General features: G+C 40.2%; 2 protein-coding genes across 4 annotated transcripts; one reads left to right on the top strand and one right to left on the bottom strand.

The window, feature by feature from the left end:
* Positions 1 to 812: 812 nt before the first annotated feature.
* On the bottom strand, positions 813 to 3,456 carry arf6b (ADP-ribosylation factor 6b). The gene is made up of 2 exons (XM_084381328.1): positions 3,271 to 3,456; positions 813 to 3,019 (listed from the first exon to the last, which is right to left on the bottom strand). The coding sequence occupies exon 2, from the start codon at positions 2,365 to 2,367 to the stop codon at positions 1,840 to 1,842; it is 528 nt and encodes a 175-aa protein (XP_084237454.1). The 5' UTR covers positions 2,368 to 3,019; positions 3,271 to 3,456; the 3' UTR covers positions 813 to 1,839.
* A 2,881-nt stretch (positions 3,457 to 6,337) lies between these two features.
* aspg (asparaginase homolog) lies at positions 6,338 to 25,191 on the top strand. 3 transcript variants are annotated; one of them, XM_084381408.1, is made up of 18 exons: positions 6,338 to 9,325; positions 11,349 to 11,475; positions 12,514 to 12,549; positions 14,687 to 14,798; positions 14,894 to 15,019; positions 15,119 to 15,202; positions 15,822 to 15,948; positions 16,033 to 16,145; positions 17,360 to 17,545; positions 17,646 to 17,759; positions 17,877 to 17,996; positions 18,093 to 18,188; positions 19,218 to 19,381; positions 20,722 to 20,808; positions 21,540 to 21,639; positions 21,734 to 21,799; positions 21,932 to 21,985; positions 24,022 to 25,191. In XM_084381408.1, exons 1-18 carry the CDS (start codon positions 9,085 to 9,087, stop codon positions 24,052 to 24,054), a joined length of 1,986 nt encoding a protein of 661 aa, XP_084237534.1. In that variant the 5' UTR covers positions 6,338 to 9,084; the 3' UTR covers positions 24,055 to 25,191. The 3 variants fall into 3 exon arrangements, with proteins under 3 accessions (XP_084237534.1, XP_084237535.1, XP_084237536.1); XM_084381409.1 differs by lacking the exon at positions 12,514 to 12,549; XM_084381410.1 differs by lacking the exon at positions 21,932 to 21,985.
* Positions 25,192 to 27,165: the final 1,974 nt, after the last annotated feature.

Genomic DNA, 27,165 nt, shown 5'->3' with positions numbered 1-27,165 from the left:
ACTCATTGTGCTCATACTTATGTTGAAAGAGTACAACACACAGTAGTAGGTGGCTTCTGGCTTCGAAAAGGTTACATTAGTAACTCCTCAGTGGTTAGTCATATACTCTTACTGGTAGCTCATATACTCATACTGGTAAACTGTCATTTCACTCAAGAATCACAGAACAGTCTTACTCACGTTTTTTTTTTTTATCCTATACACGTTTCCTTTGAATTTCTCAACACCAGCCCTGTATCAGACTTTGTACTCACTGAATAAATACAACTGAGAGTTACATATTAATACCAGTCCCAACCAAAAGCAAACTCAGGAAGTTACAGCTGACAGCTCAGCATCAACTCAACTATGGCTCACGACCAACACGCAACATTCAAAAAGAATTCACAATTCAGCTGTATATCTCCGCTGGCCCTCCGACTCTCATGCAAACTATCATGTGGCTCTGTTGTTGCTCCAAAAAGACCAGCAGTCGGACTTCCTGTTTTGTACATTTTCCCATTTTACTGGCGAGGGAACTGAAGCCAGCAACTTGAGGGTGGACATAAACCCTTTATGAAGAATCTGCCACATAGCACTAAAACCCAGGAGAGTATTACAACTACAGACTTCTGCTTTGAACTATGAGCATTCTTGAAACTTTCCCAGAGTTTGTTTTTCTTAAGAACCAGTGTTCATATATGAAGCTCTGCCACTTTTATGTAAAACTCTCTTTTGGACTTTTGCCAAACGTGAAGTGGTTTACTCATACAGACCTAATCACACAAGCTGCCTTTAAAGCCTTGAAATAAACTCCAAAAAACCAGACATAACAGATTTAAAATCACTTTTTTAATAAGACATTACAATGACATTGTTCTGTACATGGTTCCCCCAGTCAAAAGAGGAGTAAGAGCTGCACCGCATGGTGTCTTCAACATTTCACCAGGTAAACAGCTCCCTCTGACTGCACGACAGATGGACTCTGATGTAGGGTTACAGTACTTTCGTACTCATGCTACAGATATAGGCTATCATATAATGTCCCAATACTGAGACTAATCAACTGTGGTATCAGATTGAGAGAGCTCAGAGCTGAATGACATTCCTTTGGAAAGATTGAGTCGACTGACTACGTGTTACCCAAAATTAAAGATGCATCCCGACAAGCATGTTTTAAAGAGTTACTGGAGGCCTATTTGTTGAATATTCAGCACAATTAGGTATCAAGACGTGACACAAAAGGTCAATCAGTAAACTATATGGCCCACATAAGGGGATTGGGAGGGGTAACAAAACATGTCTGTTTTTTTCTCTCTGATGACAATGAAATGTAAGCAATGGTGAATATTTTCAGTCAATACCATTGAGAAGAAATACTTTTCATCACAGTACTGTGTTTAAACAATGCCAAAGTCCTTCACTGTAGGCTACATGAAAGTAAAGATCTCACCTTAGAAGAAAAAAAAAAAGATCCAATGCAACAGAGACCGAAGAACCTTGAAACAAGCTTTAGTCCAAGAATGAAGATACAAACTTCAGCTTCATTAGAAAAATAATATAAAACAGGGAACAGAATAGGCAAAGACGGTGCTCTCTGTGGCTTTAGCATTAGGCCCAATTATTCAATATTCATCAAGCAAGCCCCAAAATAATGAATGTGATATAGGCCTGCTACAGAGTACAAGCAAACTTGAAGCCAGCAAACCCAGTTTAAGATAAATTAGTCATGGGGTAAACGTAGTATTAAAAATAAACGGGAGATAATCAACTTTTTCTTAACCATACTCATTTTGAGAAGTTATTTTGTTACTTGCAACGTTATTATAGTTTCGACCTAAAACAGTCTGCACTCAATCATTAAGATTTGTAATTCGAGGTTAGCCATGTCAAGCCCTCATACAGTCCATCACCTGTGGTCGCACAGGAGGGCTGAACATACCAATTCCTATCTCTGATGCGGGTCAATCCGAGCTTCTCCTGGATCTCATGCGGCTTCATGGCATCCGGAAGGTCTTGCTTATTGGCGAATATCAAGATGATGGCATCCCTCATCTCCCGGTCATTGATGATGCGGTGAAGTTCCTGCCTCGCCTCGTCGATGCGATCCCTGTCCGCGCAATCCACCACGAAAATTAACCCCTGGGTGCCTGTGTAGTAGTGTCGCCACAGAGGACGAATCTTGTCTTGGCCTCCAACATCCCACACGTTGAACTTGACATTTTTGTAGGTGACAGTCTCCACATTGAAGCCGACTGTGGGGATCGTGGTGACAGACTGTCCCAGTTTGAGTTTGTAAAGGATTGTTGTCTTTCCAGCAGCATCAAGTCCGAGCATTAATATTCTCATCTCCTTGTTGCCAAATATTTTTGAGAGCATTTTCCCCATCTTGGGCTCTTATGCATAAATACTTTGTTCCTACAGAGAAAAATGTCCAATACAGTGCTGATGATTATTCGCTGCGACTATAGCTTCAGTTTATGGGCTTACTTGTGAAAACATGACTCAGTGAAGAGCATATGAAGAGGGGGAAAAAGGTCAAAAATGCACACTCATGTTAAAACCTAACACACAGTACTTGGGGACTTTTTTACTCGAGTCTGTGCGTCCTGTGAAGTGCTGTTCAGAGTATCACAATGTTTGCAGGGCCTGTACACAACATGGCACAGTAACACTAGGAACTTGGCAGCAGCTGTTGCAGGACGTTCATTTTGTTGCCCAAATCAACATGAAACTGCGCGACAAAAGACAGGCCGGGGCGATTAAAAGCTGCAGACAGCAGACACGGTGTGCTCACAAGGCCCAGAAAAAGCCGCGGTACTTGTAAATTCCTCCTGGTGTCTGTGCCTGGCGGTCCTCCTCATCGGGTGCGCCCTTGTTCTCTTCACGGCTACCGGAGGAGAAAATCAGCTTTCTGCGGCTAGTCCATCAAGCGTCGCGCCGGGTAACTTCACCGTGCTGGGCGGGACGTCTTCGAAATAAAACCCTCGGTGACTCAGCAACACATGTATCCACTCATTAAACTCCACTTCTTGTCCCCCTGAAAAGAGATTTAGGAGGAGGGTCAGACATGCCAAATTAGCAGGCTACCGCTCATGGCTGCTAAAAGAATGCTAGCAAGCTAACATCAGCTAGCTTGTTGCCTTGAGAGCTAGCCTTAAGCTAACTAGATAACGCTAGTTAGCTGTAACAAACTGCTCACATCTGAATATAAAATACGCGCTAGCGTGACTAAATGCTTCGCTCACATCTGTCTGAACTGAACGTTTAATTGAAAAAGAAGTAATTTACCTCCTTTCTCCCCCTCCTGTCTCGATAAATACACCCAGCTCTCGCCTTTCTCCTTTAAGTCGAGCTGGTCGCAGTGCTGCTACACCGGAAAGGTGTGGAGCTGCATTAACCGCCACTTCCTCCCGTCTACTTCATTCAAGCTGCTGCTGCTGCTGCTCAGTGCAGCTCTCACTGTCTGGGGCATCCGCGTCCTCGTAGGAATAACAATGAAATACCCGAACTAAATGAAATAAAATGCGACGTTACGTCTTTGTACACTATGTAGTTACTAGTTTACCTTATGCATTAACTGTAATTAATGTCAGAATGTGAGTAATATTATGTTTAATTCAAAACTGTGCCTGCTAAAGACATGAGTGGAAGTACTTCTAGGTTTCTTTGGTATGGCCACATGCTTTTATTTACGTATTAATAAAAATACATAGCATGAGTACAATTTTCTTTATCTAATGTTTTCATTTGATTAGTGACTCTCTGTTTTGTAAATGGTAATGTCGCACCCTTGTGGCTGTTTAATCCTACTGCACTAGGCTGCCACATTATTTTTAATATTTCACTGTTATTTCTTCTATAAAATCACATTTCATTTAAAAAAAATCAACCAAATGAAAATGTCTAACACAACAAATCAACTCTAATGAATTACCAGCATCATTATTATTTCATGGGCCTATAAGCATGAACCAGTCACAGAAAAAAGTCAATTTTCATATCAGATCATGCAGGCTGTTCTTAAAGCTGTAAAATATCTAATCCTAGCCTCCCCCTGTGCACTTTACAGACCCAAGCAGTGAATAAACCTGTCGCAGATAAAGATTTCAACATGGAGACGGTCCTTGGCTTTTTATCTTTAATCAGGGGATTCTTATTAGAGACATCATGCAAGAGGCCAAACCCACATTTTCTGTGCCAGGACATGCAATGGCATGAAAACAGGGTTATTCAAGAAAGCTATGATCTGTGTGGTGAAAGTCTGTGGTCTTTTAAAGCAAGTTTAATAAAGCGTCCGATACAACCTTTAAAAAAACATGCATGGCAATCTACAATCAGTGACATCATGTGCAGCAGAAATTTTGACTTGTCATAGCAGGAGAAGCGCTGGTGAAACGCCATACTGCAATGGCTTTGTTCCACGTAATCTGTACACACCCACACAGTTCAGAATTAGTCAGTCCCATGTACAGTCATCCGGTGCATTTCCTTTTGCGTGCCTTATCGATCTCTGTTAGTGGTATGGGTGTCATTCAGGTGTTTTGCTTTGTTTGTTAGTAGGTGCCAGCATGCAAGTATGAAGGCAAGATCTGGCATGTACTTTTTTTTTTTTCATCCATCTGCAAACACTGATAAACATGATCATCAACATCAAGGGCCCAATACTTTCACTGTCAAAAGTTTGATAATGTGTAGCAGCATTTTATGAACTTGTTTAGGGTTAATCAGTTCTGACTGCATCAAGCTGGTGGGTTTAATAATGACTTTCATTTTAGGAAAAGTGGAGTGTGTAGCCTACAATATTTTCCTATGAAAAGTAGAGGAGTTAAAAGTGGAAAAGGTCTCCCCATCAAACTAATCAAGGCTATAATAAGGGTATAAATCATATACTTAACTAATGTATACTTCCTGATGATCTTTAAGAAATGATCAAGTCTCTATGAATTTATGTGATTATTATTCAGATTTCAGTTACATTTAGCTGTCTTTATGTATATTTTTGCAAACGTTTGCATGTCTGCGATGACTAATTTGATTAAAAAAATGAACAAAGTAGATACTGTTCTGCTTTAAGAGTGGCTGTGCAAATACACAGGTTGAAATACGTTGTATGTAACTGGAATCCAGCTAAATTTGGCCGCATATCAACTAATTTTATGATTTGTACCCTTATTATAAAGTCATATCACATTGCCACATGTTTAAATGTAGTGTGTGTGGGTGATGTCAGAAATGCAAAAAAATAACATTAATTTAACAATAATTTTAATACAGTCTGAGCTGAATGTTTATTGGGTGGTTCTTATCAGCACCTTATTTTGATTTCAGTTGATTAAACCAAACCACTAGGGCCATTTGATGCCACATAACAGACAGGTGTGTTCCATGTGGACTTGACTTGAGACGTGCTAATACCCACGATAATCTAGTTGTGCTATTAACACCAAACTGCCACAAACCACGTGTGTGCTTCTGTGTCATTGCCCTATTTATATCAAACCAGTTGATCGCTAGCAATGCTTGGTATTTTTCCCTCCAGTGAAACATGCTGAGACACATTTTTTTCACATTTGTTGAGTTAATAATACATATGAAAGTTTTTGGCACATGCTCTGGGAGCTCTAGTTTTTATCTTGTTTCTTGTTGTCAAAATGTTGATGGATATTATCTAGTTTTCCAACATTTTTCCTAATGTTTGATAGAAGTTGAAAATAGTTGTACAAATGTTCCTTGGAACTTAATGTGCAAAAAAAAATAAAAAAAAATCCTATATTTTGTGGAAGAGCCTCAAAAAATAAGATTTCTTAATGTCACAGTGTGGTAATACAGTCTGTCAGGTTTCTTGTGACTTCTGGTTTGATTCAAATAGACAAGTTATTTGAATAGAGAATCAATGTGTTACTCGAACTGGATGAGCAGGTTTGCTGCTTGACAGAATGTTCTCAGTGTTCCTTATATACAAACAGGCCATTGTAACATTTCCCATTTATATTCTTTGGAATAACCGAGGATTACAAGTTGCTAGAACGTAGAACTATAAATTACAATGATTAAAAGACAAACCACGGTAGTTTATTTTATTTTCTTTAGAGTCAAATCAAAGTGAGAAACTTCTGTTTACTTCTGTTTGTTATTGTCGAATACAGAGTTAACAACCTTCAGATTTGACCTCATTTTCAATTCATACCAGACTCATTTGTTAAATCCCATAATCACTGTTATGAAATCAACTAAACTTGTATCTTTAACTACTTCAAATCAGTTCAACTAGAAGGAGGTAGAACTGATTCAGTAGCTGACATTTTTTAACCAATATGAAATGCTGACAGTTTGCATTGTAACATATATGGCCAAAAATGCTCAAAGGGACAGTGGTTCAAATATGCCTTTAATAGGATAAGAAGTCTCGAGATTTATACCTATATCAATACCAACACTACAAGACATCAGGAACAACAAAAAAGCCTGTGATGTATTTGTTGTGGTCATGAGATTTGAATGATTATTTAAACAGTTCTGTTCACTTTGAGCATATTAGAGATTATTGTGGAGCTTCTGTTGCATTTAAAGACTTGATTTGCATACTTTTGTGTGACTTCAAAGTCACAGTAAGGACACAGGTGTAAGCATTAAGAGTTAAGCTAAATAAAAATTAGCTTCCACATGTCAACAAAAAAACAACAACGGCAAAAACCACCATACAAATATACATTATGAGGACCAGCCTTTTTTACAGACATCGTGCACTAGTTGTTGTGGAGCTTATTTGATTTGTCTGTTGAAATGTTGCATAATTTATGAATTATCACTTATTTCACATGCACTTGGATTTGATGAATTTTAGTTTTAAAGGTGCAGTATGCAGTTTTGCGGAAGACATTTTAATCAGAAGAGAAAGATCTTCATTGACTGATTTATTATGTCTAAACAAACTAAATAGACAAACTGCCTTCATTTTCATGACTGAATAAACAAAGCACCACAGGTTGTTTCAGTGAATAACTAAACTAGATGTTGACATGAGGCAGTGGACATGGAACATGGAGTGAAGTTAAATAATAATCAAATGTCCCACCAGCTTCAGGTTAAAGCAGTGAATATGTGAATGAAGTACCCAAAAGTCACACTTGAATAATAAACATGCCATGTTAAAAGACTACCAATGGTTACCAATTTACCAAAGTAAAAGGGAAGGTCACTCATCTGAAGAAAAAGGTCTCAAAGTATCTGATAATAAATGTAATTAACCCTCGTATTTTGTTCCCATTTACTACGGACCTTTTGTCCTCTTGGGTCAAATTGTCCCAGTCTGTTTTGACTGCTTATAAAGCATGAGGTATAAAATGATCACCAAATTTTTTTGTTTCAACTTTTTAGTGAACATATATCTTACATATCTAACATTTATTTTACATCTTCATCTAACTTCACATCTAATTTTTGAGTAAAAAAAAAGGAGAAATTCTGAATCATTTTCACTATGGTCATGATCACAGGCACACAAGTAGATGGAATATCACAGACTGGTATATGTCAAAGTTTAGTCAGGATATTGTTTTGAAAACATTTCATTGTTTTTAATGGCAGCAAATAGTCACACCTGTTTCCTCCTGGGTCAAATTGACCCGGTCTTGTTTGACTGTTTTATAACGCATGAAGTATAAAATGATAACACAATTCTGTGTTACACCTTTTAGTCAACTTGTTTCCAACACATTACCACAAATTTTACATACATGTTTGTAATGTATGGTATAATATACCTAATTTCCATGAAATTATATCTACTTTTTGAGTAAAAAAAAGCAGAAATTACGAATTATTTTGACTATAGTTAGGATCAGAGGCACATATGTTGATGCACAGACTAGTATATGTCAAAGTGTAGTCAGGATATTGTTTTGAAACCATTTAAATTGTTTTAATGGCAGCAAATAGTCACACCTGTTGTCCTCCTCTCTCTGTAGGTAGATCAGAAGTTGTGATGAAATTAGGTTTACACATCTGTAGCTTTGAAGTTGCACCACTAAATGTGGCCGGGTCAAATTGACCCGGGAAGACCACAAATGCCATACATTTTAATAAAACGCACATAATTAAAAAAAAATAGTCATAATTAATTTTACTTGCAAAGAGCATAGTATGGAACCATCCATGTCATTTTAAGGCAATTATATGGAAGAAAACCAAAGTTCTGACATATTAACTTTTGAAAACGGGTCAAATTGACCCGAAGACAACAGGAGGGTTAAGTATTAAAAGTACAAATAATCGGAAATTATACACAGTGATAGAATGTAACTAAGTGCATATACTCAAGTACTATACTTAAGTACAATTTAGAGGTACTTGTACATTACTTGAGTGACCCTGCCAACTTCTTAGCTTCAAACAGTTTTCTGGGGACCTTATTTTCCTCTGAGAGCAGCTTGCTTATTGGAAAAAAAATAATATTTCTGCGTTTGTACTATTACTTCATCAATATTGTAAATATTAAAATTCTGATTTTGAATTTCTTCTCCACAACTACAGAGCGCCCCCTTTAAAGTAAAACAAGAACTTTCCCACAGCCTCCAAAGCTGTTGCATGCAAATACACAGTATATTTAGTAATATGAGGTACATATTATTCAAATATATCATGATTTATTAATTTTAGCAGTGATATTGTAACAGTGAATCACATGCAGCAGTGCAGAGGAATTTACTGAGGATCCTGCACTTCAGGCCGCGCCCACACCAGTGACGTCAGATAGGATACTGTATGTCTGTGATACTGTCCACCAGCGTTTCAAGGGCAACACTGTCAACAGGGGTCCTCCTACATGAGGAAGAGTCAAAACATAGTTAATTAAAGAGATGGTGTCCCGACAGTTTTTTTCCTTCACGTGGCTGTGATGGAAGCAGCCTTTCTGTATTTAACACCGGTGTCAGGGTGCTTGAAGACCACAGTGCTTTGAACACGTTGGAAGAAGAAGAAGAAGAAGAAGAAGAAGAAGACGAAGGAGAAGTGGAAGTGGAAGACGAAGAAGAAGACGAAGAAGAAGAAGCGGTCTTTAAAGAGGCAGCAGCGGCTCCCATCACCATCTCCTCTCAAGACATCATGGCGGATTATAACCTCACGCCGCTCGCTCGGGCTTTGTCACATCCACAGTTAGAACTGGCAGAAGCGAATGATGTTGTTCCTCCGCGGAGCATTCAGCTGCACCCGACCCGCATGAGAAAGTTGTCGAGCTGTACCTCGTTGGACTTAATCGAGCCGCTGGTCTCCCCCGCCGCCGCAGAGGCGCGAGTCCTCGTCATCAACACCGGAGGAACCATCGGGATGACACTTCATGACAACGGTAGCTGTAGCTAACTGCACTCATTGTACCGTTGGTTATTTATTCATTCTTGTCAGCTTGCGTGGACAGCAGGTGGCGTGTTGATAGCAGTCGTGTTGTTCTCGTGTTACTGTGCGGTGGCATGAGGCATGGAGTAAGCCTCGTGTGACGACAGTAGGCACGTCCTAAAATAGTCCTGCAGACAGATTAACCACACAGCCCATGCTGGGATATATAGGTCTGTAGCTCTATGGAGTGACACTGGTAAAATGAGTCAGTGTTGCACAGAACCAGCATAGCCAGCTAAATGAATGACAGTAGGTTCATCTCTGAGGGAGAGGACACCACCGGCTGAGGCAACACCACAGGTTCTTTCAATGAATAACTAAACTAGATGTTGACCTGAGGCAGTGGACATGGAATGAACTTAAATGACATTGAAATGTCCCATCAGGTTGAAGTAGTGGTACATGAACTACTCACACTTGAACTAAAAGTCACACTTGAATAATACACATGCCATGTTCAAAGATTACCAATGGTTACCATAATTTACCAAATTAAAAGGGAAGGTCACCCATCCGAAGAGTACTTTGGTAAAAGTCTAAAAGTATCTGATAATAAATGTACTTAAGTATCAAAAGTACAAATAAGAGTAAATTATACACAGTGATAGAATATAACTAAGTGCATATACTCAAGTTATGTACTTAAGTACAATTTAGAGGTACTTGTACATTACTTGAGTATTTTCATTCTCTGCTACTTTATACTTTCACTATCCCACATTTTGGAGGCAAATATTGTACTTTAGTTACTAGTTACTTTGCAGATTGCATCAAAGCCAAAGTAGAACACTTTAAAATTGATTTACTTTATCGACCACCAGACAAAAAATACACTGATTACGATAATCAGATAAATGCTGAATGTCGGATAGAATACTCAGTCGACCCAGAGTGTATGGTTAATACAGTATTATATACTTTGACTTGTACATTTGATACTTAAGTACATTTATTGCCAGAAATCTATTAATGCCAGTATTTAAAAATGCACCTACTTTGGCTATGATGCAAATCGCAAAATAACTTAAGTTCTCAAATACATGTAGTTGAGTAAAAGTACAATGTTTGCCTCAAAAATGTGAAGTAAAGTATGAAGTAGCAATAAAAATGGAAATACTCAAATATGGTACAAGTACATCAAAATTGTAGTGAATGTACTCAGTTACATTCCATCACTGGGTTTAAACCAGAACCAGACTTCTCCAGGGCCATCCATCAATATTTCACTTCCTTTGTTAAAAGGCTTCTTATGTACTTTGTGGTGTTTACTCGCCTCATAAAGCCATATTGTTTTGAAAGGGCTTTGTAATCAAATCTTATAATTGTAGGCTTGTCTCTTACTCTGGACTGTAGCTGTGATGAGTATGCTGATGTGGATATGTAGCCCACACATATCATGACGTGTCTCACAGTTATTGTGTTTAAAGACACTGGGATCATCCGGGATATCGGTCTGCCAGTTTACCACGTCAGTCCTTAGTTAAATATTGTGACCACTGTTTGTCACGGCATATGGAAATGACTGAGGTGACTGAAACATGAGCTGAGTCCACTTTGGACCTCATAGCATTTATTTACTTTGTGTGCCTTGGTCATGGGTGACCATGACAATTTTTTTCTCTCCAATCTGTCTGTTTTTATATGTGAGGACATTTTTTAGAGTTTCTTTATCCCCAACAGTATTCAGCGGTCTTCACTTGTGCATAAAGATTTATTTTTTTTATAAATGTACTTAGTTCAATAGCTTAAAACTTCTCAAGTTAATGTGTGTAAGAATCACACCCTTTTCAGACTCTGCAAAGATGCAGCTTCCTACATCTACCACTAGGGTTCAGTATGAGACTGATGTGTGGTGTTGAGATGATCATACTTTTCTCCTCAATTGTTGCTGTTTAAAAATTTTTCCACAGAAGGAAATCTATGAAATAATGCAGTAACCACTTTATTCCCCCCTATTTCTACTGTATAATCTCCAGTGCTTGCCCCAAAAGCCAATGCGTTTGTGCAGAGCCTGCGTAAGTTGCCCATCATCCACGATGAGATGTATGCCCAGCAGACCTGCCTGTATGACTACTACGGGCCTGAGAACACCCTGGTCCTGCCGTAAGTGCTCCCAGAATTCTTCCATGCTCAGTCCACACACAGGTTTAACTTTAGTAAGAAAAATTACAATAAGATGTGTTCTGCTCTTCACATTCGCATGATCTTGTCTAGTGTGAGTGTAAAGAGTCAAAATCTTCTGAGTCCAGCTTCCTAAATGAGAATGTTTTCTAGTTTATTTACTACTTGTCCTGAGAAGGTCATCTTAGGCTTTAGGAAAGAAACACTGAGGGACATTTCTCACCATTGTCTGACATTTTTAAACCAAGAAATAAAAGATTAATTGTCAGCTTCTATTGATTGGTAATGAAAATAACTTGTAGTTGCAGCCCTAGTCTTATGTGTTATAGACTATGTGTAATAGCGGTTTTGGTTTTTGGTTTTGTTTAAAACAAAGTTTCAATGGGAACAGTGTGCTTATCTTATAGATGCTTAAAAAAACGTATAATTGATTCAAGTCAGCTTAAAAAACCATTCCAGTTAAACGTATTTACAGCTAACTTGATTTATTTTGTTCCATTGTAAAGTGTTTAATTGATATTAAGTTGAATGTAATTGTCTAATACCTCAAAGATTATCATGTGAACAGCTCTTAAGGTCAGTAGGGATCACAGATGCAGAAAGTGGTTAAAAAAAATCACTGCATTAATAATGAAACCATTATTAATAAATAATAAAATATCCTTAAGGAAGCCTATCATATCCCATATTCGGCTTAAAGGACTACCTGTCCTCATAGTGATGTAATCTAATGTAAGGTTATTGTCCTAGAGAGCTAACCCTGTCCTAAATTCTATCAGTTATACAGTATGTGAAATAATACATACGCTTCTCAGATATTTTGCAAAGACAGTTGGTTGTATAGGCTAAAACATGTTTAAACTAATGAAATCTTCACCTTTATAATCATAAGTACTTCTTGCTTGTGTTATGGTCTTCATAAAATATCATACTATAAAAGGCAGAAACTTAATGGAAACTACTCCCTCTCCTCCTAGTAATTGTTTTAATAACCCCACATTCCTTTTGTTGCTTTAACAGGAAGTTAACACATCATTCTGAGTATCTACATCATGGGTGCTGTTGCAGTTCTAGCGTTGTGTGTGCTTGCAGTGAGCTTGAGAGTATTATAATTACTCTGCTGTCCTAGAGACCGAATGTTAGGGTGTGCTTGCATGACAGGAAATGCATGCCGACGTGGCCTTTGGCAGTAGGAGAAAATACCAGGGAGGACACAGGAGCATGAAGCTGTGTATTGCCTGGAGTTTTCTTTTGTCTGTTACTCTGCACCTGCTAATGTCACCTCTGTCATCAACAAGATAGCTGCTTTAATTTGCAGCCCAGCTGGGATAACCTGCTGTTTCTTGGAGGTTTAGTTTGTGAGTAGCTGCTTATGGCCTGCTGGGAACAGCAAGGCTAACCTACTCTACCGCATGTTTGATCCATATTGTCTTGTGCATGTGCTGTGGAGCAGTAAGAATGGAGCTCGCGACCGGCCTCCCAGCTGATCAGCAGTCTCTGTGGGGTCTTAATTACCCACGTTTCCACCCCAGGAACCTTCCCCAAGGACTGGGCGCAGGCCGTCTCCCTGCAGTGTAAATGCAGGGAGACGGGATATAAATTAAATTCAGGGGACATTATTTTACCCCCCAAAAGGACCCTTTTACAAAAGCACAGGAACATTGGAGGTTGGGCTTGCAGCTCTGAACTTTGTCGAGTACTTGCGTTTTTTTGTTTTGTTGTTCATTTCACAAAAAAAATGCAACACTTGAACATACATCAGCGTGATAAGAACTACCTAAAATGACAGAGACGATAATGTAGCCTTTGCTAACGTAATATTCCACTGTATTTTTAATACTAATATCTGAGCATGTTCCTTGTTGAATTTACTGATATTTTGTGTAGGTTTACATTTTAATATTTGCTCATCCTTGCGTTGGCGTAGCGTTAAAATCACATGAAGTAGACTCATATGCAAGTCTAATGGGCATACTGTTGATAGTATGCCCAGCCTGTGCTGAAGGAGGGAATTAGTTTATTGATTTATTGAAAAGCTTTATTCATGTGATGACGAGAGGCAGTGCCACAAGGCCATTCGCAACCCCACCTCCAACACTTACACATACAGATACACACTCACACTTGAAGACATTCATTATTCTTAAGCTATGAGGCATCTTAGCACCGGTATGCTAATGTGTAGCTTTGCTCCACCTTGGGGTACACTGCCAGAAAGATGAATAATTGGTGATTTGAATAGTGTTTTCTTGTGGCACTTTGGCTTTAAGATTATCAACAACATATGTTTGAGGGTCGTGTGTGGACTTAAGGCCAATTAGAAGAGTGTGTGCAGGACCCCTGGTTGGGTGGACTGGGGCTTGCTTGGTCGTCCCCCTGCTGTTCCATTCAGCTCCTATCTCGGCGTTATAAGGCTGCCCTATGGTAATGTGGGGGGTGTCCTGCTCTGTCTCTTTAAAAGGGAGATTAAAAAGAAAATCTTTCCATGGATGTTTAGCCAGTCACGCTGCCTTACACGGAGTGTCGCAGGTGGGGCCATGGGACGCATGAGCTAAACTCCACTTCAAGGCGACATAAATACATGCAAGGCTTGTTTTTAAATGAAAAAGAAACACAGGGTTTTGCTCTAGCCTGGAATGTCTCATCAAATAACCCTCAAGTTAAATATAATCAGCCACCTGAATTCCCTCAGCTTTGCCTGTATTTACAATACACAGTGATAAAGCGCCACAGAACATTAGGACTTGACAGTGGAAAGGGAAAATGGCACATACACTCACTGTATGCCTGCCATGCCCCTCCCTTTTACACTTCCAAACCTCTCTGTTTGTCTGAAACAGGTTCTGGCACCCTGCTGCTGAGACAGAAGGCCCGGCTAAATAGACTTTGTCTCGCTTCATAAAGTCAGCTCGGTTTTTAGCATTCCCCTAACCTTCTTTAAACTCACTTCTCACACTTAACCAGAACTTTGTTAAATGAGCACAATGAAGACTAACACTCATCTGTGAAGATGATAATCACTTGTTTAACCGTGTGTCCTTAATTAGTTTTGGAGTGAACGTCTGAACTAATAAAGACTAAAACCACTGATTCACTTTGGGCTTCCTTTGTTCTGCTTTGGTTTCTGTAGATATGATAATTAACCTGTGTATATAATGATAAAAACTCATAGATAAACCTCTCTCTCTTCCAGGCTAAGCAAAGACAATAAGAGGATAATATACACTGTATTAGAGTACAACCCTTTGCTGGACTCCTCCAATATGACTACAGAGGACTGGGGTAGAATTGGAAAGGACATTGAGGTACTTGCTGCTGGATCTATGTTGATATTATATGTTGGGGAAAAAATGTTTTGATTCTGCCATTCTGATCAACATTTTTTCTTGTCTATCTCTAGAAAAACTATGAAAACTTTGATGGTTTTGTCATCCTTCACGGCACAGACACTATGGCTTACACGGCCTCTGCCCTGTCCTTCATGTGTGAACATTTGGGCAAACCCATCATTCTCACCGGTTCACAGGTAAGAGCCGCTGTCCTCAGGGGTCTAACAAACAAAATGACCAAAATGCTTTCAAAGTAGTTTACTGTCCTCTTAAGATGAGAAATGTTCTGTCTGCAGGTGCCCATCTATGAGATGAGGAATGATGGCAGAGACAACCTGCTGGGGGCGCTGCTGATTGCGGGCCAGTTTGTGATTCCTGAGGTGAGGAAATGGAGATGGGACATACATTCTTCTCTTTTTGGTATAAGATTATAAGAGAAATTACATTTGGCAGCTTTAAGGAAGGAAAATCAGTGTCTGGGACTGAATAAAAATTGAAGCTGTAGATGAATGCCAGTTGTGGCTTTCCTTTGTGAACTTTGAAGATTTTATGTGTGACGTTGATACATGAAAAATGAAATAAATTCTAAATGAACCAATAAAAATAATCCTATAATATTTTAAACCCATCTATTCGTAATGCGTGGAGAAAAGGTGGCGTGTTCTGCAAAGACAGGCGTCAGCAGGTAACAAAGGCAACTTGTCTGATGAGATTGCTTGCAAACGACAGTGTTTCGCAATACTACACAATGATTACAGAACAGGTAGAACAATGACAAGTGTTATCCATCAATGTATAACCGAAGTGCAGTAACAGTTGTGTCCATTGTATTTAATCGAATTTACTGCATCGACGGATTTTTACAAAAACATGTTTTCATTTACAGACATTTAATAATCTTAATAATCATCAACATCTTTTGACTTATGTACACAGGTTTCCGTTTATATGTTAAGACAAAGAGAAAATATTGTGCGTCAAATCTTTGTCTCTGTTCAGGTGTGCCTGTATTTCTACAACAAACTCTACAGAGGGAATCGTGTGACCAAGGTGGATACGGCGAGTTTCAATGCATTCAACTCTCCTAACTTGGCTCCTCTGGCCATCGCTGAAGTGGATATTACAAGTAAACCAGTGCTGTCAATGGTTTTGTGACTATTCTTCAGAAGATTCCTTCTTTAAATCTGTGTCTCCATCTTTTCCTTTTTAGTCAACTGGGATACAGTGTGGAGGGCAAACACCACAGCAAAGTTTCAAGTCAGCACCGAGCTGAACAGGAATGTTGGCCTGCTTAGGCTCTTCCCAGGAATCACTGCTGCTACTGTGAGTTGTTCAGCCTCTGAACCGGACCACAGAAGTTTTATTCTGTCTCTGTCACAGTCCAGAGGTTACTTGTTGTCTTTGGTATTTAGTTAATGTAACACGACCAAATAATTAAAAACTTGAATGATACATCCAAACTGTTGGTGGTTTTGAATATAATTAGTTATAGAATCTTAAGAAAAAGAAACACTTTGTGTCACCAGTACAATCTGATGTCATTCCATTATTTTTGAGTAATTGCACAATTTCAAATCAACACCAGATTGTATTTAGTCAAATGATGAAGGCAGGAAATACTTAAAGTTTAACCAGCATGCTGAAAATGTTTGCCCTCTCAATGTATTAAAATGTAATTAAAAATATGTTCTTCAAAGGTAAATGACTGCTCAAATCTGTAGTTCTGTCGAACTGCATTAAAATATAGTTAACTTTAATTTAATTGTGCTATTACCTGTCGTCAGTTACCTTCGCGGTCATGTAAACTGCCATCAAAGCTCAGCCCAGAGAAAGATGAGAAGGAGTTATGGGCCATGACCAATCACCCTGTAAAAGAGGGAGGATTGGCGTAGATACTGTAACATTTAGCCGCACCCCCCTCCCCTGCAGAGGCTGCCGGGAAGCTGACTTTACTGTCTCAATCTGCTCCTACTGCCCAGCTCGGCTATCAAGACTTCCTTACAGCATTTAAGTGCCTTTACGAGGCAGCGTTTTGATTAGGCACAGGGCCCCTGTGCGCTCTCCGCTGTACTAGAGCTTCATTGGTAATCTGCTGTCAAACATTTCTCGTCAAAAGTGCTTATCGCATCAAAAAATACTGACTGAACCTGGCACTTTTAATGTCACCTTCTTCTCACATTTTACGGTAACTGCCTTGGTCTTGCCAAGTGACTTTATGCGTGCTAACACCTTCAGATTAATTGCTCTCCTTCCTGCCATTTCAGTCATCTGCCATTCTAGTCATATGCCATGGCTAATGATGTGGTATAGGGCCTCCTGGTGCCAGCCAACCAGTGACTGGGATGCTGGTTGCATAGATGGCACCAGATGGGCTTTTAGGAGAGTGGATGGACTCGTGCATTGGAGGGAGAGATGCCGCAGGAAAAATAACATGGAATACTAATTCCTCAATTTGATTCTGCACAGTTCAGCAGCCAGTTTAGTTGGCCATGATTTTGCGAGTTTTCAGTGTGAATCTTCGTTTTATCTGTGCCCAGGTGAGGGCTTTCCTGCAGCCGCCCATGGAAGGTGTGGTCCTGGAGACCTATGGTAGTGGTAATGCCCCCGATAACCGTCCTGACCTATTGGAAGAGCTGAAGAAGGCCACTGATTCTGGTGTAATCATAATAAACTGCACCCAGTGTCTGAGGGGGACTGTGTCAGCGTCTTACAACACTGGCAAGGTGTGCCACGTCACCTACAAGTCAATACTGATACACTTTTACTATAATTTGTGACATTTTTGAAGAATCATTCAAATCACATATTCCTTTGACTTCCCAGGTGTTGATGGATGCCGGGCTGATAGCAGGTGGAGACATGACGCCAGAGGCGGCTCTGTCAAAGCTGTCCTACGTACTGGCCAAGAGAGACCTTGATCTAGCTGCCAAGAAAAAGGTTGGTGTCCACATTAAAAAATGATATCCAGTAACAGGAACTCCACATAGATGTTAATAATACTATCATAAGGAATAAAAGTGAAACACAGGTGTGTGTTTGTGTTTGTGTGTCCAGATGATGAGTCAGAACCTGCGAGGTGAGATGAGCGCCGACTTAGCAGGAGCCAAGCTGAATCTGAGCGACAGCCGTTTCATCCAGGTCATCGCCAAGTCTCTGAGCATCAGCTGCAAGGAGGTTAGTGGCACTTCAAGTTCAACAATAAAAAAAAGGGTTTCAGTCATTATACATTCAGACAAGTAGCAGTTTTTTAAAAACCTGCGGTGTGTGCAGGAGCTGGAAGCCATCCGTGATGCCCTGACCCCCCCACTGGCGTGTGCTGCTGCCAAGATCGGAGACGTGGAGGCCTTAGAAGCCCTAAAGGAAATGGTAAACAACACTATGGTCTCTACCACACGTACTGTATGTAAAATTGTTTGTTGATAATGTAATAACCCTTTTATACCCAAACCCTGTGAGATGTCAGATGCATCAGCCTTCTGAGGCTTGCGAAATGCAACTCAGATAAACTTTTATGCCAGCCAAACAGCATTTGAACCATCTTATCTGTTTGTTTTGTGCGGTCAATGCACGCAGATTAACCTTTCCCACTGGTGGTTTGCCAAGGAAAAAATGCTCAGGGTCACTCGCACTGCCAAAAAAAACATGAGGCGAGACTGGTAAGGCAGGCCTAGAGCGAGCTGGGCGGTCACATGTACATGTTTTATGTGTCTTGACTTGTGAGCAGTCGCTGCTTGGATCACCCTACAGTCTCTAAGGTCAAATCTATAGTACTATCTGTACATCCTGACACTTGGATACAAGCACTTGATATACAATTGGATACAATTAAATGAAGCTTAGTGGTTGTTTAATACATTTTCTCTCTTTGCGATGGATCTTTGATTTCAGTTTAATTTTCATTTATCCCCCTACTCCTCATTTATTTGGTTGTTGCCTCTGTTCAACAATTGCTGCTTAACAGTAATAAAGACAAGAAATTGCACTCTTCATTACAAATAGGGCTAGTGATATTATATATTACTGTTACTATCAGAACATCCCATAAAAAAACAGATCCCAACAATGTGTTAATCTGCCCCTCAACTTCCCTATGCTTTCTGTGGCACTCCATTCCCAATGGTTTCTGTTAAAGACAGGTCGAAAACATAAAGATTAATTTAAAAGGCATAGTCATTTCCTGAAACAGCCCGGCACTGTAGCGTCATTGTATTGAAGCCCCATGTCACCCAGTGCAGCCGTGTGGCTCATTGATGGGTTTTTTGGATGACAACGGAAATCTATGGCACAGAGGAAAAGCTATATCAGATTATATAGAAGGATCAATTCATTGTTGGCCTTTTGTCTTTTCATTTTATTCCAGATGTGTTGACTGTAAGAAAATATCTTTTATCACAGGGGAGTAACATGTGCCTGGGTGACTACGACGGACGTACACCCCTGCATATCGCCGCCTGTGAGGGCCACCTGAATATGGTGCAGTACTTACTGATTAACGGAGCGTCAGTCTATGCTAAAGATCGTTATGGGGACACACCCCTGTGCAACGCTGTACGCTTCAGGTAAGACTCAAACAATAAGGGACTGATGTGTTTGTTTTCCTATGCCTGTTAAAGTAATAAGGCCATTTCCCCCTTTTGGCCATTAGCAACCATTAAGTGTTTGCTGGAAAAATGTGTTGTTAATAGCAGCTATAGAGGCGACTTCATTAAATGAGCTGCTGCAAGGTAGGGAATCTGGCTCTGCTTAAATGACAGCCAGGGTGCAGCGGTTGTCAGAGGGGGGTTGAAACCAGGGGAGCAACTCGTAATGGAGTTTAGAGGCCGGGCAATAATTATAAACTAATTAGGCTAATTGTCATCTGACAGTTCAGACGGTGTTTATTTTCAGAGCTGTTTTTTGTTTTTTGTTTTTTTTTTCGTCATTCGTTGACATTGCTCTAAATGTCTATGAGGGAGAAGTCGTGCTTAATGTTTTCAGTTTTTATGTTGAGCCTCAGGGTGAAAACGTTGTATGTGTGGAAGCCGTGCCAAATAGCTGTTGTCCTATTTTAACGGTTGGCACTGCAAGTATGGACCTGTTTCCTTTTGTGGTAGAGGGACGTATTGGAGCGCTTACACCTGTTCCTTCCTTCACAGCGCTCCTTCACTTCCTATGCCACACAGCTATGCTTGCTCTGCTCTTCCTAAATGTATTTTTTAACCTCTTTATTGGTGCAATATAACATTACCAAAAGATTTAGTTGTATGTCTTATGTCTTCCTAAATGCATTTAATGAACTGATGCTGAGTCATACATCTGGGGTTGCTGTGATGTGTCATTTCTTAGTTACTACAGTTGGATGCCCTTATAAGGAGTGGCAGAAACCTAGAGAGAAGGGTTAAACGGCAAATATGGGGAGTGTCCTCTAAACCAGTCCTACCAACCTGCTCCCAGTTTCACAGATGAGAGATACTGGCTTCTTAACGCTTGACAGGAAGTCTTCTAAGTCCTTCTCAATAGTTTCTTGGCTGTAGCTCCACATTCCTTTAAACAATTAAACCTCAAATTGAATCCTTATTGCAGAGCAAGCCTAGTTCTTTTTTTATAAACTCAGTGTAGAGCAATTTCAGAGCTTTTTGTTTTGTTGTTAGCTTCCTGTCACCGCCAGTGTCACTGCAGGTGACTCCTGCGTGGGTGGCTCTTTGCGGGCACAAGGAGCGTGTTCTCACATGCCAAACTCCAGTCGCTGCCACGCTGACTCTGTCAGTGAAAGACCACATTTGAAAGTCTAGAACCCTAGGCATTAAATTAACATGTTAAAATGATATTATATCCAAATGATCCTTTGATGATTACAGTATCAGCTGATAAAAACAGTAATAAATATATCACTTCATTGCATGTCCCCTAACTAACTCAGGCACAAGGATGTTGTGCAGCTGCTGAGAAAGACTGGGGCCCACTTCTCCAGAAACAAGCTGGAGGAAGCAGGAACAGAGCTGTGCAGGTGAGACACTCAAAAAGCATGTCTTCAAACAATCGCACAAGTCGCTAATTCACAGCCATCCACAGTGACCCATCCTACATAGCTGACACCGGTACAACCAGTTGCCCCACTGTTACGCAAACTGTAGGAATGCCCCCTGACAGCATAGCTTCGGATCTGTTTTGCATCACTGGTGTCGGCAGGCATACGACACACTCTGTGGCCCCTGTTAGTTATCTACCCGAGACACTCAACAGGTTTTGTCAAGACAGTTCCGATTTGCAGTTTCAGAAACACACCTGCCTTGAGGTACAATAAGAATGACAGGTTGCTATTATGGTAAGTCAAAAAACATCTGAGTCATGAAGCCCAACTCAAAACAACCTTCTCCCATTGTCTATTTAATGTATCAATAATAGTGCTGCAGGAATGAGTCCTAAAACCAGGCAATGCGGTCGCATATTTGCAATTTGCCTCCCTCATTTTTAAGTCAATTGGTCTTTTGGTTAGATGCCTGAAATAAGAGATTTTCATGTTTTATTCTGTGACATAAAATACGTCAGCTTGTTTTCTGCAATAATCCAAAATCCAATTTAAAAATACTCCCATTCACTTTATATTGTCGAGTGAACCAGTGCATTGCTAACTTCCTGGTAGTCCTAAAACAGTATATCATCCCAGCAGCACTCTATACTGATTTTGGTAAATGGAGCTGTTTGCAGTAATAATAACTGTCAAATCCTGTGTGTCAGCCTGGCAGCCAGCGGAGACCTGGAAGGCCTGGAAATCTGGAGCATAGCCGGAGCAGATATGAATAAACCAGGCTATGACGGACAGACGGCCGTCCAAGTGGTGCGTTCTAGAGACACGGGTTCCCCTTAAATAACACTTGTGATGCATAAAGTAAAACCACTTCCTGTTGATTCTCCGTTGTCATTCTCCACAGGCCAAGGCTGTTGGCAAAAAAGATGTGGTGGCATATTTGGTCCAACTCGTGAGCAATAAATCCAAGGTGATTCTGTTCTCTCCTAGCTGCTGCATGTCTCTAATTCTTTCATGTCAAACAGATGAATTCAATATGCTTTTGTTTAATTCTCTGTCTATAATTGCCTCTCAATTAAATGTTTGTCTTGTTTAATTTCAGACAGTATTTGGTGACTTTAATGAGTATGATGAATATGATGATGATGATGATGAGGTAAATGAGATTTGGTGAATGTGTGTCTCCCAATTTCTGTGCTTGTCCCATATTGGCCATAGAGACAGAGCGCAACGTGTCACACTCTGAAAACCACGGCCACCAGAGGGGAAAACACTTGGCACCGCAATATGCGACTAAGCGCTGAAACACGACCAAAATGTCTGTAAAAATGTACAAATTTCATTTTTAGCTGTTGTGTACTCGCTCTCTCTTGTGATGTGTGATGAATCGGGCACAATTCTCATTTTTTTGGCTTCAACCAGCCGTTTATTCTGTTAACCACACATTCATAGTAGGTCTCTCACAGCCAACTTCGTAGTAATAAGCTCCAGAAATTGGAAAAATGTAGAAAGAAATAATTTAGCTAACTTTTGGATAGCAAATTACACCACAGAGATTTTGTACGAAGTTACAATCAAGCGAGCAAAGACACTGATAACCATTGTTGGGTAGCGGTACTTTAGAAAGCAACTTGTACATTGCAAGGTTACTGCTATTTAAAAGTAATTCATTATGCGACAGGGTTACTTACTATGAAAAGTGACTCATGAGAGTACTTTTGTTTATTACCCCCCTGTAACTCTGCAGGATGACAGACTCTATCCATTTCACAGCTCTTCATTAATCTTTTATGTCTGATTACAAAACATAAAATTTATTGTAAACAGGGGCGCACATAGCCCAGCAATATAAGCATGTATTCTTTTTTTTATTTTTTAATTCAACTTCTTTTTATTTTTCCCAAAACAGTTTCTGTTCGAAACATAAAAATGGTGCAAAGGCTTCTGGGATTTCCTTTTTTTGTACTCTGTGGACACAAAAGGAACAGGGAAATGGATTATTTATTTGAAAACCAAATTAGAGATTAGAATTGCAAAACTAACACAAGGTTTCTCGTTACAACAAAAAAGTAATCTGTAATCTAACTCGTAACTGTTGTTCTTTGTAACATGGTGAGTTAAACAAATTACAACAAAGCAATATCACTACAAAACAATTTGTTTCTACATTTGGAATACCTCCTGAACACACCACATGCAAAAATAACACTTTTACAAACAAACACAAATTTATTAAAGTGTATTAGCCACCTCACGCAACACAAAATCAAAGGAAAGCGATGAGTTTTCCCCTCTGGGATGGCTGGGACATGCTTGCGATCTGTCTCTGAGATCCTCCCTCTCATGGCTGCTTTGGCTCCTCTTTATCTTTGTGTATGTCATCTTGTGCCTATTATCTATCGATTTGTCCATTATTGTCCTTCTCAACGTTTTTGGAAGTGCATGCGCTGAGCAAACAGCAAGTTACTCTCCTTGATAGTGTCACAGTCTATGATGGAACTAAAACAAACATACCGTATATATACACAACACATTCACACCTACAGGCAATTTAGACTTTAGGCTGCCAATTCACCCAACACCTGGAGGAAAAGCTGCGCGACAGCATGACAACACCAGACGCCACACACAAAGGTCTCTGCTGGAGAATACAGCAAAATTAATTAAAAGAGATTTCAAAAGATGGAATGTAAGACAAAATCTGGTAATCTGGTTGTTATTTTAAAGTACATTTCTAAAAGGGAAAAAAAAGACAAAATATGGTTGCTAAAGTTGTTTTTAGTGGACTTAATAAGATAAATCGTTTGTCTGAGCAGTTTGATAAAATCAAAGTATCTAAGCAACATGTGCTTCACTGGTTCCAGCTTTTCAAATGTGAGGATTTCCCAATTTGTCTCTGGTTTCATAATTAATTTAAAAAAAAACATTGTTTGATTGATAAATAAAGTGATTGTTATTAGCAGCCCTAGTTTCAAGAGGAAGCTGTCAACGTATGAGCTAGACCTGCCTCAGACCTTTTTACCTTTGGTTCAAATGCTAAACCTGTGCAGCCTGCTTTACACAAGGCTGACCAGCACGTGTGTGTGGGTGTTTGTGCTTGTGTGTGCACACTTCTAGTCAAGAGCACCGAAACATCTCTCACCTCACCAGTGCTCCATACTAATCCTGTCTCTGTTCGTCTCCGTCCTGCAGATCATGTTCACCGTCCCTCCATCAGGAATGTGAGCCGACAAACAGGAACCGTCCTCAGTTTGCGTCCACTTCATCCTTAAATCGTCCTCTACACAGCGTCCACTGTCCTACTGAATCTCACAGTCACTCTCACTTTGAATACTTACATTTGTGTGATATTTAAAGCCATCGCTGCTGACAGTCTTTCCCTCCAAACCCACTGAAAACACAATGTTGTGTAGCCACTGATTTGAATTGCACAGTGCTAAAAAACACTATGTGTACGTATATGTTTTAGTACGTATATGTTATGATTGTTGTACAGAAGTACATGTATGAGGAAACATTATCATCCTGAATATTTTAATCAGGTGCTTTTATCACCAAGTATGTGTAACATACATGTGTAATCAGGGAATTCAGGCTGAGCTTGAGCTGTTTTAACACGAAGTGTGCTGAAACCTCCTTCAACAGTGAATGATGGTGGTTAAATCTTTATTTTTTAATTTACAAAACGAGTTAAAGAACTTGACTACTGCTGTGACGTTACTTTATAAAGTACTGTTGTCTCTTGCTGAAGCAATATATCAATGATATCTGGAACTACAGGGTGAGCTCTATTTTTATGCTTATTTTTACAACGAGAGTCTGTAAACGCATCAAATCATGCATCGTATCGAACTGTAGCACTTGTCCACGTATGCCTCTGCCCCTGAAGTGGAGGTTTTTCATTTCCTTCTGCTTAAACAGGTACAACAAAAACCTGCAGTCGCCCTTCAGACTCATCCAGCCTGTTTCACTTGCTGATTGTCAAGCTAGAAGAGTCACTTATCTCCCCTTTTGAAATGGAAACGGAGATAAAGCTGCAGTTTCTGTTGTATTCTTTGCAAAGAACTGACAAATAGGCACACATGGTGTTAAACATTGTTTGTTACGATTTACTTTTTACAATAAACAGGTCATTTTTTTTACACTTTAATGTTATCTCGGAAGGAATCTTCTGTGATGACGCGCAACTTTACAGTGCAAACAACTTTGAGACGACTTGAAATTTGTCCCCGTTTGTGTTAATGTCTGTATTGTCTTTGTTGTATTCAAAAAATGTAAAGAAAAGGGTGTGTGTGTGTGTATGTGTACGTGTGTGAGGGACCCTTCTCAAGCAACAGAAATAAATCTCTTGTTTCAACACAATGTCTCCAGTGATTGCTTCTGTGTTGCACCAAACCCTGAAACTCACATTGAAACCGTGCCCGTGCTCCTCCTGGCTAAAGATTCATGAGCAATTTCCCATTTGACATGGTTTTCTGTATGAATTAGTGCACATCCAGCCAATTGGTGGAGGTCGTTTCTCTTAGTGAGCACGGTTCCTTTGTGTTCTCTAAAGAAATGTGTTCTGAATAATAATTGGATTGTGACTGCAGCAGCGGGCCTTGAGGAGGAATACATCAAAGTTAAATGTGGAGGTTATCTAACACAGAAATTCACCAGAAATTAGACAAAGGTTAGGTGACATTAAAACCCTGTACGTCCATGTGACTCCTCAGCCTGCACTGGCTGGTATTTGCTATCTCTGTCTCGAGGGCGGCTGCCCTGTCGTGCTCCTTGCTGGTGGAACCCAGCTCATCCGGTTAGACCAGCATGGGCCTCATTCCTCCTTGAATGAGAGGCTTGTATGAACCTAGCCCCAAAAAACACTATATAAAGAGCTCTTAACACTGCAGTCAGTCACTCTGAGCAGGGATGACACCGAGGAAGCACATTCGCACAAGGACAGAGCTCCTCACCTTCTCCAGGTAAGCACTCCTGACACACAGCTTGTTTTTCAGAGGCCCTCTGTGTCTGAAATCTGCCTCCGTGATGCGTTCACTGTCTACAGGTCGTTTCAGGAAACTAATCCTAGCTGCTGCTGTTTTTTTCTTCTGTTTTTTCACCAGAGGATTCAACTGTGGTGAAGTGAAGTTTGGCGGATTATGCCTAGAAGAAGAAGAAGAAGAAGAAGAAGGAGAAGAAGTGTGTGGTCTCTCTGATTAAGTGGTTCTCAACAGTTCAACAGTTCTTTGAGAAAATTGTGAAATGTTTAGGACCACTTGACCAGTCAGACAAATGCTATCAGCGTGGGGAAACACTACCTTTGAATGGATCTTTTTTTTTTTTTTTTAAAAAGGCAAACATCTCTCAAGGCATGGCTTTCTTTTTTTATTTGATGACTTTACTACAAATGTTTGATTTCCTCTGCTTCTCTGTTTCCCTGAATGTCCCTTTCTTGTCATTTCACTCTCATTGTGCCCCCTTGTGTTACAAATGCAGTCCAGAAACCGTGGAGGGCTGTAAAAATCATCAGGCTTCAGTAATTTCATTCTGCTGGCACACAGACAAGTTTTTAACAGCTCTCCTGTCCTGTTTTTTTGTGTGCTGCTTTACTGTTCAGAAGTACTGATTAAAACAAGTCAATAAAGATTCATTTGTCTCTGTTGAGTCCTGTGGGGGATGATGGATCGTGAATCTGTGGTGGATGGTCGCTGTCCAGAGTACTGAAACTTTCGGCTATGGTAAATCTGGCAAAACCAATGCGCCTGCTGTCATTTCCCATCTAAAACTGACTATTTTTGGTCACTGTAGGTGCGTAATTAGACACATGGGTCAGCTATATCTGCATGTATCTTGATTTATAAGACATGTCCAGGACTAAATTCCCCATAAATATTCTAAACACACACGTTTGCATCCAGATCTTTTATTTTTGGGACCACTTTATGGGAAAACCTGAGCTAAAGACTCAAAATCTGACACAACTCCAGCAAAGAAAATCCCCCCCAAAGGTACAGGCTACTTTATACCGCATAAATCATTCATGAAAGCACTGTGCACCGATTATTCCCCCTCTCCTTTTCAGACAGCCCCCTTCTCCTTTTCCCCACTTTGATCTCCTCCATGCGCCAAGAACTATCAATATTTGCTAAACGCTTCTCACAAAGCCTGGCCGCGCACCGGGAGGAGAGGCTGCAGAGGTCTCCCAGGCGAGGGGATAAGACATGGGAGAGGCATTAATGAGATGCCCAGAGCGATTTCACTGTGCGTGCGTGAGCAAGGGCAGCAGATGTAGCAGTACATCCGGTCCCAGGGGACCCCCATCACCACCACCAACCACCCCCCAACCCCTGTCCT

The sequence above is a fragment of the Pagrus pagrus genome, assembly GCF_965226575.1.
Source record: "Pagrus pagrus genome assembly, chromosome: 18".
Lineage (NCBI taxonomy): Eukaryota > Metazoa > Chordata > Actinopteri > Spariformes > Sparidae > Pagrus > Pagrus pagrus.
The sequence above is the reverse complement of the archived record's forward strand: the minus strand, read 5'-3'. Positions and strand labels throughout refer to the sequence as shown.

Excerpts from the sequence above, each read along its gene's own strand:
- aspg (XM_084381408.1), top strand. The coding sequence starts at position 9,085 with ATGGCGGATTATAACCTCACGCCGCTCGCTCGGGCTTTGTCACATCCA. Across the intron at positions 12,550-14,686 it reads TCTGAGTATCTACATCATGG|GCTAAGCAAAGACAATAAGA; the intron begins GTGCTGTTGCAG and ends TCTCTCTTCCAG. Across the intron at positions 21,640-21,733 it reads GACAGACGGCCGTCCAAGTG|GCCAAGGCTGTTGGCAAAAA; the intron begins GTGCGTTCTAGA and ends CATTCTCCACAG.
- arf6b (XM_084381328.1), bottom strand. The coding sequence starts at position 2,367 with ATGGGGAAAATGCTCTCAAAAATATTTGGCAACAAGGAGATGAGAATA.